The 10,909-nt window shown below is 48.0% G+C and overlaps 2 protein-coding genes across 2 annotated transcripts in view; both read right to left on the bottom strand.

Annotated features, from left to right (window-relative positions):
- Positions 1-411, bottom strand: part of TCTEX1D1 (Tctex1 domain containing 1) — a 2,077-nt gene extending 1,666 nt beyond the window's left edge. Inside the window, exon 1 of the mRNA XM_009875233.1 lies at positions 355-411. Coding sequence (XP_009873535.1) covers positions 355-411 — 57 coding nt within the window. The remainder of the gene's footprint in view (positions 1-354) is intronic.
- A 6,152-nt stretch (positions 412-6,563) lies between these two features.
- Positions 6,564-10,650, bottom strand: LOC104278302 (SH3-containing GRB2-like protein 3-interacting protein 1). The gene is made up of 6 exons (XM_009875231.1): positions 10,495-10,650; positions 9,755-9,887; positions 9,255-9,457; positions 8,708-8,763; positions 7,997-8,161; positions 6,564-7,054 (listed from the first exon to the last, which is right to left on the bottom strand). The coding sequence occupies exons 1-6, from the start codon at positions 10,623-10,625 to the stop codon at positions 7,032-7,034; spliced, it is 711 nt and encodes a 236-aa protein (XP_009873533.1). The 5' UTR covers positions 10,626-10,650; the 3' UTR covers positions 6,564-7,031.
- Between the last annotated feature and the right edge of the window lie 259 nt (positions 10,651-10,909).

Below are 10,909 nucleotides of genomic sequence, written 5' to 3'. Positions count from 1 at the left end.
CCGAGCAAGCACACCGAGCCGGGGCGGTTGGTAACCCCCATGTCCCCTCATGCTTCCGTGTGCCCCCCACATTTGTGCCTGTAGCCCCCATGTGTCCCTACAGCCTCCACAGATCCCCGCGTGTCCCTGTGGTCCACGCAGGTGCCTGTGACGCCTGTGGAACCCCAGGGAACCCACAGGTTCCTACGTGTTCTTACAGCCCTCATGGGTCCCCGTAGCCCCCACAGGTCCCCACAGCCCCCATATGTCCCCATGGCCTCCTCCCACATTAGCCATCATGTGTCCCTATGGCCCATGTAGGTCTGTGACCCCTATGGATCCCCAGGGAGCCCAAGGGTTCCCACGTGTCCTCACAGCCCCACAGGAGTTCTCATGGCCTCCCACGGCCCCATAGCCCCCATATGTCCCCATGGCCTTAGCCCCCGCATGTCCCTATAGACCATATAAGTCCCTGTGATACCTGTGGATCCCCATGGAACCCACAGGTTCCCAGGTGTCCTTACAGCCCCCGTGGGTCTCCATAGCCCTCACGCATCCCCATGGCCTCCTCCCACATGTGTCTACAGCCCCCACATGTCCCCAGAGCCCAGACGTGTCCCTCTGATCACCACACATCCCCACGGAACGCACAGGTTCTAGCGTGTTCTTACAGCTCCACATGGGTCCTCGTGGCCTCCCAGGTCCCCACGTGTGCCTACACCTCCATGTGTCCCTACAAGCACTGACATGTCTCCATGGGTCCCCTTGAAACCCACAGGCATGGTCCCTCATGTTTCCTCCAGCCCTTATTCATTCCTCCCAAAACTCGATCCGTCCCCGGGGACCCCCACGTGTCCCCATGTGCAAACGCGTGTCCCCAGGCCGGGAAGCTGCTCATAGCTCCAGCCGCAATGACATTTTGGGCCAGGGACATGTCAGCTCTTCATACCTCTGCCCAGCTCCTTTAGGCTTTCATGCAGGCAAATCTCACTCGGCAAAAGTAGTGTTTTACAGTTTTTTGTTTATTTTCAAGGAAAAAAAAAATCACATTTAAATTGCAACTCAGTTGGGTATTTAACGTGGTTCTTATGTATAGAATTAATAAACTTTGTTCTGACGTGGGGATTTATTTGTTGCAACATTATGCATGGCAAATAATTGCATATTCAAGATTTTGTGAAATGGGTGAGGGGAGGAATGGAGGAGAGACATTTGTAAAAAACATTATTTACAAAAAATGATATCCACATAGTCGTATTCTAATCTATAAGGCAAGTAACATTTAAAATATGTTGTTTCATGATTATCTTCAACAAGTCAATACAACACATTCATATTACCAGTGGTCAAATACAAAGCTTTGCTGCAATAGTCCGTGTGCAACAAACCTGTACGTCTTTTACATTTTTTTCTCTGAGAACAGTAGATAAGCAGCAAAGTTTTCATCACAGACTAAGCAGTACCTAGGCCATCATAGACTAAAGGTATAATATATTTCATTGCACGTTTAGGCAAAAAAAGGCCAGCCATTATTTAACTTATTTAACTTAAATCTTAAAAATAGACCTGTGTATCTTAATCCACAAATATTTATAAACATTTTATACACGAGGGAGTTCATAAAATGATACAGGGAGATACCTGGGGAAATCCAATTTGCTTTTGGGGCTTCCTCTGGCTTCAGAGGTGTCGCAGTGAGGTTCTCCTGTACCTTCCACCACCCGCCCGTGGCCATGGGACCAGAGCTTCAGACCCAGCCCAACTCGACTCCTCTCTCAGACCACGACTGACATGTCCACATGGTTCATCCCGTCAAAGTATCAGGGTGATTTCACCAACCTTAGAGCGTTTTGGGGATGGAAAACCCTCCTTGCCCAGATGATGAACCCAAGGGCAGGACGGCACATCCGCAGCGGAAGGAGAGAGGTTTCAGATGGAGGAATTCAATATTTTTAACGCCTCGCTACAGCCTGCTGTGTTTTGTCACATACTGATTGGCCTGTAGTGAAATCTTGCTCGTGAGCAAACCTCTGAAGAGCATCACCATGCTAACGCGGGAGATTTTTCAAGACCAATGGTCAGCAGCATTATCTGCAATTCCCCCCCTAAAGTGATTGGAGAGGTCGCGCAGGAGGCGGAGGTATTTCTGCAGACCTTTTTTCTAGCCTTGCAGTGAAGTAAGAGTTAAAATAATGACAAACGTAAAAACTCCCTGGCTCTGTGAGAATTACTTTCCTTGGGGAATTGTGAGCAGAAAGTATTCTGGCTACGAAATGAAATCTGAGATGGTAATTTCTTAGCGGGGAAAATACAACGTGATGATGTTACTACGTATTTTGGTCATGGTAAGCTTCGAAATTGAGTTTTTCTAACTAAGGCATTTTCACATAAAAGCAACAAAAGGGTAAGGAAAAACAATATCACTCCATATTCAATGTACTGAAATGGCTTTCTCAGACAGATGTCGGGTAGCAGATGCAGGCTGTATTTGCCCCAAAAAAGTGGTGAAAAGAAGGAGGATTCCTCTTCAACTGTACCACATACCCCGTGGGCAAGGAACCGCACCACAGCCAACGGAGACGCGAAAGCCAGGGGGAAGTCTGAGGAGGCCAAACATTTGTAGTAAAATACCTTTGACTCTCCCTTAGGCCATTTAAAAACATGTCACCTTTTCATTACAGCCCAGCCTTTGAAAAATATTTTAGGAAGAAAGTGAAGAGGGGACCCTACTTGATCCTTGTGTTGCAAAAATCTCTGCAGCTGCCATCGCCTTGAATCATCCAGAATTAGGTAAATTAAGTAAGACCTGTGGTGGCAGGTACCTCAGGGGGAAAATAATGCACCATGCAAGACCCAACCAATTTGTACGACTGGAAATTAAACAACCACCTGCGATCATGTTAAAAGGAGAAGGCAGAGGGGTCTCACCTTCTTTAAGCAGCATATTTCTCTGGTGTTCTCCGTGCAGCCCAAACTCTGGGCACTGCCGTGAGAGATACCTGGTGGCATCCCACAGCGAGGGGCTGATGGCGCCTGGAGAAGTGCCTTCCTTCCCCATCCCCTCCCTGCCTCACCAAAACATTAACTTCTTTTTTTTTAAAAAAAAAAAAAAGTTTTTAAAAAATCTAATAGAGCAATCCTGGAAGGGCTTACTGAAAACAAAATTATTTTCACTGAAATACCAAATTAATTTCACTGAAATACCCTCGGTACATGATCACACTCGCGTGAAAAAGCTTGTGCAAGCGAAGCCACACGCAGGCCCACCGAGAACTCGCCATCAGCTGGGCAGGAATAGAAGGTTAATGGGCACTAGCCTTACTGGAAAAATAAGCAGCTTTATAAAAGGGGCATGAAATTTAAGAGCAAATGCGAACACCAAACGGAAAGCTTATTATCTGGAACTATTTCATATTATTGAGGGATTTCCTAGTAATTAAGAGTTATTGTTAAATTGGAAAATTGATCTGAAATGACTCCTGTGAGGAGCCTTGTAAGCTGGCTGAGAATCATGAATATTCGCAACACAGAGACTGAGAAAAGTTGAAAAAAACAATAAAAATCAGAAACTTCTGGCTTCTAATATCTAAAGACCCAAGTCTGCAGGTGTCTGTGGGGAAAAATACTCCTGCTCTGTCAAAGGGCACCTCGACCCTGCAGCGTGAGCTGCTAGTGGCTACCAGGGACCCCAGAGGAAAGCCCTCAGGGGAGCGACAGCTAAAGGGAAAGGTCCAAACAAATCACTAAGCTAAGGCCTTTCTGTGCATGCATCATGCCTATTTATTATTGGAATGCCTCTTTTTTTTTTTTTTGACTCGGGTAGTTCGAGGCGAGCGCTGCTGAGTTAAGGGGTGCCTGAACCTGGCGGAAGACCTGCTGGACCACACGCTCAGGGAACCGAGCGCTGATGCTCAGCTCAAGAACTGCCCTTCCAGGCAACTAAATCGCCACCTTCTCAGCTCCCTGCTGCCATAGCTGCCCTTGGCCAGTGGGCATGGAGCTCCAGGTAGATGCATTCCCTGAAGATAACACAGATTTTTCTGCCTCGAAGCAGAGGTGAAGCCTTCAGAGCCCCCGAATGTAACAGGGCAGCGCATCCCACCCGCCTTCTCCAGAGCCGGAGGCTCTCGCTGCTCCTACAGAAGCTGGAATTGGGGATAAACATCCTTATATGTGCCCCTATTCAGTGCTCTAAATTTAAGTTTGAGATGTCCCAAGCTGCTGCCCATAATCTTTTTTTCTGCTGACACCTTGTGAAAGCCAGGCGGAAAGCAAACCAGACTCCTGCACTTCAGACACAGAAATGCAACTGGTGTGTTTGCCCTCTCGGTGTGGGGTAACGCCAGGGTGCCACACTCCTACGGCACGCAGGGAGACAAGAATCTGACAAAATAAGCATCCTCAGGGCACCCTGCCATGCTGCCTCGCCGCTCAGACATCGAACGGGGCAGAAAAACTCAACCATCGGCGTGGAGAGGCATCTCCTCACCAAGGTCCTGCTGGGAGGCAGAGCGGAGACACGCAGCTCAACACTCCTGAGCAAATGCCTAATGAGCTAAAACACTCTGCAAAAAAAAACTTGGCAAAAGCAGTACGAAATAAAACCTGTCCCAAACTGTTGGTTTTGGTCCCAGCATAGTTGCCACCACGTCCTGTTTGGGACAGGTTTTATTTATCTCCAAAAACTGTTTGGGACAGTTTATCTCAAATAACTGTTTGGTGTCACCCGCTGGTGGCTCGAAGGGCATTGTGTCCCCATGGGGCTCCCAACATGCCAGCGCCCCAAACTGGGGTCCAACAGGCAATTTGCCCCAGAAGGGCTGCAGTAGTTTCTCATCTCTCTACCCTTGCCAAAGGGCACAACCCCAACACTCACCCCAAAAATACAACCATCGGTTTTGTGGGAAAGCACACATGGGACAAGCTTGGGAGCTTTGGGTTATGGGTTTTTATGTTTAAAAAGCATTTAAAAACCCAACGCTAATGTAAACACCTTGTCTTTCAAATGAAATATAAAGTAAAATATCTATGTTCTGGTAATATTTACATTATAAAATCCTCATTTTCAGGACTATGACATAGAACTCTCTTGGAAGCATGAGTTTATAACAATTGTACACAGCATGAACCATTATGCAAAAATTATGCAAAAACTGATTCTTAAATGTTGCCCTATGTTCCTGCGTCAGGAAGGGGTAGGTTACACAGTTTGTACATGTTTCCACTTCGGGGGAAAATTATTAACAGAGTTAAACACTCCATCCAGGAGTACTGGCAAGGTTACTTCCCAAACCCACGAAGATGTAAGAAGTTGCATAACTGAATTGTGCTTTATCTTCGTTGTTGATTCCTTTTTATGAGCATGCACACAACTCCACCACCCTCTCATACATATCTCAGTCTGGGAGTCATTTCAGACCTGAAACATCCTCAAATTTCCTCCTTTTCTTTAAGATGGGCATGGGTTTTGGTTTTCTTACAATCATTCCAAACTCTACTCTGTGAGCAAGCACTTCCCAACACGCACAGTCCCGTGCAGATGCACAAACTGAATCCCGGCAACGTTTGTGACTGTAAAATTAGTGCTAGTTGTCATCTTAGACATTTCTAAAGCCCCCGGCACCCCATTCACAGAGGAGCACCGGAACAGCAGATGCATTTAATTGCAAAAAGACCCCTTTTAATTATTTTTTTCCCCCCATATTGACAAATTCTCCCATTAAACCAAGGCAGATGCCTCGCAGTGAACGCCACCACCACGTTGCCAGCAGCAGGCTGAGACTAAAGTCAGCTGGAAATCACGCGCTGCACGGGTGATGCACAGACAGAGGAGCAGGGAAAATGTGTTTTTTCCCTCGCAGCCTCCAGTTTAGCACTTCTGTGTGCTTTCCCTGCTCCCTAGGCAGGCTTTCGGCTGCCCCTGCTCCCCTGGCACAGTCCCCGTCCCCAGCCAGCGCCAGGTGTCCCACTGAGGGTCAGGCTCGGGCTGCATTTGTTTTCCAGTGTCTGTACATACATGGAGTAAAATGAAAAGGCATGGAAAGGGGATTGCTTGTCTTTAAAGCATTTTCCAAACCCATGGGACTTTCAAAAACAAGAAGGGGAGAGCAGGAGAAGCAAGCAAAGGGAACGCAGAAACGCAACCAAAAAATTGGAGGCTGTTCGGAAAATGCATCTTTAAAACCAGCAACAACATTTTGGGACAGTGCTGTAAGCTCGGATTTTTCTTTGCCTGCTTATTTCCTTGTCTGCATCTCTGCAAAATGCAAAATGTGAGGGCGTGGGGGCAAAACAAAGCGCTTGCCGCCCGTGCACACACTGCTGGGGCTCCTAACGGTTACTCTAAGAAAACACGGGCACGTTCAAGGAGGTTTCTTGTTATGGAAATTCAAAGTAAATACTCCACAGAAGTGACATTTTTCCCTGCGTTTTGCCGGGAGACTGTATTAGGAACCTCCACATTTACATCAATGTTTTTCTGGAGTTAAACCAGCTAAACCTGAAGATAGAGCTTTCTATTCATCACCGTGAGACATACTAAGAGCTGAAGGAAAAGTAAATCAGCATGTCGGTTCTACTTATCTCTCTTTTTATGAGGCACCCCCTTCATAACAGCTATCAGTATTGTATTTAAATTGTATATATTGACAAAATGTAATCTATCTCTGTAAGCATTGTGCCATTCAACAGTACTACTATTAAATTTATATACCACAGTTTAAATTACATCCATTTCATGAATGGTAAAATGCTAAAACTCAAGTGTCTAACTGCCAAAATACAGCCTTACTGGAATGAGTACAATTTACAAATACAATAATTACATTTTAAAACCATTAACAATGTTACATCTAGAAGTAAATACTGTAGGACTGGTCAAGACGGTGTTTTCCAAGGAAAAAAAATGCTGAAAGTTGTCGACACTTCCAACAGAAATGTCCCGAGTGCAGGATTTAGTTCATTTTCCTTAAACTGTAATTAAAACCCGTTCCACGCACAGCAGTCCTTGGGTATTTTCCGTATTATTTTCCACAGACTTGCATAAGCTTCCATCAGTTATCGGCTAAGTATTTACCTAGAAATGGGATCAGAAATCAGCTGTGGGGAGGGAGCAGCCCCAGTTCCCCGTGACAGTCGCCCACCTCTGCCAGCCCCTGTGCCCGCAGCATAATTTGTGTTTCTCTGCAGTGACAGGGCAAAATGCAAAATACTTATATTTCTCTGCAGTGATGGGGCAAAAGGAAAAATATTTCCCTGCAGCAATGGGGCAAAAGGAAAAACATTTATATTTCTCTGCAGCAATAGGGCAAAAAGAAAAACATCTATATTTCTCTGCAGCAATGGGGCAAAAAGAAAAATACGTGTATTTCTCTGCAGCGATGGGGCAAAAGGAAAAATACTTATATTTCTCTGCAGCAATGGGGTGAAAAGAAAAATACTTGTATTTCTCTGCAGCGATGGGGCAAAAGGAAAAATACTTATATTTCTCTGCAGCAATGGGGTGAAAAGAAAAATACTTGTATTTCTCTGCAGCGATGGGGCAAAAGGAAAAATACTTATATTTCTCTGCAGCAATGGGGTGAAAAGAAAAATACTTGTATTTCTCTGCAGCGATGGGGCAAAAGGAAAAATACTTATATTTCTCTGCAGCAATGGGGTGAAAAGAAAAATACTTGTATTTCTCTGCAGCGATGGAGCAAAAGGGAAAATATTTTTATCTCCACAGCAATGGGGCAAAAGCTCCTCTTGGAGATCCCCAGAACCTGCCTTTCGTGTAGCACCCACGAGCAAAAAAGAGCACATGAATTTCAAAACTCTCATAGGCAGGAGCAGGGTTTGTTTCATGCAAGGGAGGTTTTGCCCCCTCAGCCACCAGCCAGCCCCATCACGCCGTGCTGCGGTGGGACCTCTGGCCTTAACCTGTCAGCAGAATACCCAGCACGGGCAGTGCCAGGCGTGCCGGCATGGCCGGAGGGGACACTGCCACCCCAAGAGGAGCCGCCGGTGAAGCACCTACCTGCCGCAAACCTTTTCTTGATGAGGGAGAAGCGGTAGCCGGCGCCAACGAGCTCGATGTCGCAGCTGGAGAGCGTGCTCCCCTCGCTGGTGAACTGCACGGCCAGGGGGGCCGGGGTGCTGGGCCCCTCCGAGAGCTGGAATCGGGCCAGCAGCGAGCCCACACCTGCGATTTAAGAGTCCCCCGTGGGAGCCTGACAAGCTCGGAAAGGCGCGCCTGCGCATCCCAGGGATGGATTTGCCAGCAAAGGCAATGAGAGCCCAAAGTGCCACTCCCATAGTTGTACCCAACCCCAGCAGCATCCCCTGGGGCGGGGGGACAGAAGCAAACCCCTTCATCCTCCTCCCAGCAGATTTTTACTTTTCAGACACCCCAGGGGTACAAAGCTGCTGAGCTGCATGGGCTCAGTGGAGAAGTGACCCACAGGAGGCTGAGGTCCCCTGGACAGGGGGACAAAAGGACTTGGCAAGCAACTGCATTCAAATCCGGTTTGTTAATACCCCTCCGTGATGCCAAAACAGTTGGCAACACAGTGCCAGTGGTACGTAGCCCTGCTTTTCAAAGCTCTTTGCTCCTAACTTTAAATAGCATCCTCCCCTGGCAAGCACCAGCAGGAGTCTGTGTGTCTGGACTTGTGAGCAGGCACGATAAAACAGGTCAGCGTCTGATTTAAGTATTCAGAATTAATAACATACACATTTGCAACATTACCTCCATTTTCTGACTTCTGAGAGATATCAGGGATCTTCCACAATATCATTGCATTCCTAAAAAAACACGCGAAGAAGAGCATTTCTGTAGGAAATGAGAAATTACAGAGGGGTCATTTAAATTTCACCAAAGGCCATGTGGGCTGGGGGAGAAGCTCCACTGTCGCTCTCCAGAGCCACAGTTTTGGGAGCTTGGCTTTGGGGATGACCCGAGCAAGAAAAATTGCTCTTGCATCGCAGCTGGGCTGTGCCATGCCCTACTTCCCTGTGACGGCCACGCATCCCTCTGAGCCCCGGGAAAAAAGTAGCCAAAACCACAAAATAAGGATTATTGGTTCTGCTGCCTTCATCACCAACCGTTTTGCTCGTGGTAATGGCAAGAAAAAATGACACTGTCGTGGCGTTGCACGCTTCCTCCTGCAAGAGGAGGACAGGTCTGGGTCCCCAGTGTGTCCCCAGCTCCCACCCATGATCCCACTCCTGGGTGGGTGAGGCGTGGACGTGGCAGGGATAGCAAGTGAGCCCTTTGTCAGGTGAGTAATCCCTACCAGACAGCCGGAGGAAGCACAGCCTGAAGTTTGGTTACTCCTCCATCGACGGGGACGAGGAACTGGACGTTGTTTAGAGCTACCGGTGTGGTCATTGCCTCTGTATTGTATTTGTAGTCGATGCGGAGGTCAGTGCTTGCAGGGTCACACCGCCAGTTCACTGCAAGGTTTAATGGAGTAGACTGAATACCCTGGGCAGATACCTTCCAAAATGACAGAAAAAACATTTAGTTTCCGCAGGGGTGGAGGGAGAAATCCCATTTTACAGACGCGCCAATTACATTTGGTTTCAGAGGAGACAACACCTCATATTCCCACAGAAAGTTTGTACCAGGGTTAAAATTGGGGAAGCTAGGGACATACAGAAGGGACTAGCGGGACAGCATGCCCCCACCTCACATTATCTCCACTCTGCACTAGGGAAATACCAGCTTTTACATTTATTTGTTAAACCCACATTTTTGGCACAGTTTTCTCTTACAAAAAAACCCCAACCCTACCTGGTATTTGAGCATATCCACATTGTAATAGGTGGCTTGAGGTTTCTGTTCTGATACCTTCTTTAGGTGAGTCATAAGATTTGGCATGTTGACCCAGAACTCCTTCGTGTTGGCATCGCTCTGCGTGTTATCACTGCACAGAGAGAGGATTAACCCTTCGTGTGAGCCACCTCGGCGGAAGAAACCTTCTCTACAAAGCACGCAAGGCAGCAGCGCCAGCAACCAGCTGGGATCGCCTTTAATCCCACTTTTAGAGAAATATTGCCTCCCTCCTGTGCCAATCTGGCTTGTCCTCAGATACCTCCGGGGGAGGCACAGCAGATGCAACCTGCAGGTCATCTCGTATTCGCAAGCAGGAAGTCTAACAAGCACAAAACATGCAAAAACCCCGTCAAAACACTTGCTGCTCTTCTGCCTGGGCAAAGGGGCTGCTCTCAGAGGGCAAGTATTTAAAGGCTTGAGAGCTTCCTTCCCAAAACAGGTTGCCCAGAGAGGGGGTGGCAGCCCCATCCCTGGGAGTTTTTAAGGCCAGGCTGGATGGGGCTCTGGGCAGCCTGATCTAGTGGGGGATGTCCCTGCCCATGGCAGGGGTTGGGACTAGATGATCTTTAATGTCCTTTCCAGCCCTGACAATTCTATGAAAATCAGGGCTTCCAAGGGAGATATTTCGGGCTGTGTGTTTTTGCAAAGCACCCTACTTTCACGGAAACCTGCCTTCCTTTGGGAGGGGGGCTCCTTACCAGCAGAGGAGCTGGGGGTTTGGCAGGACGTGCTCCAGCCTGTTGTAGTTCAGCACGCGGAAGGTGAGCACCGCTGGAGCGGGGTTGTTGGCAAAGTGTCGGGTGATGCCCGCTGGAAACGACAGCACCATCTCCCCTGTGATCTTCACAATACACCTGCAGTGCCCGACACAGAGACCGAGGGTGGGAAGGGGGGAAGGAAACAAGGAGAGGGGGCTCAAAATGGGGAATGTAACTCTTGTGGTCTTAAACCAGAGCAAGCTGAAACAGCAGCAAAGGCTGGAAGGCTGCGAGGGATGGGGAGCGATGCTCCCGGGGAGCATCCTGACCCTGAACCTCCCCAGTGCAGTGCACTGACACCCCAGCACCCTGAGCCCCTCCTTTCCTCCTTCCCCACCCCTCGAGATGCTCCCCA

This window comes from Apaloderma vittatum, unplaced genomic scaffold, assembly GCF_000703405.1.
Source record: "Apaloderma vittatum isolate BGI_N311 unplaced genomic scaffold, ASM70340v1 scaffold20818, whole genome shotgun sequence".
NCBI classification, from domain to species: domain Eukaryota; kingdom Metazoa; phylum Chordata; class Aves; order Trogoniformes; family Trogonidae; genus Apaloderma; species Apaloderma vittatum.
The sequence above is the reverse complement of the archived record's forward strand: the minus strand, read 5'-3'. Positions and strand labels throughout refer to the sequence as shown.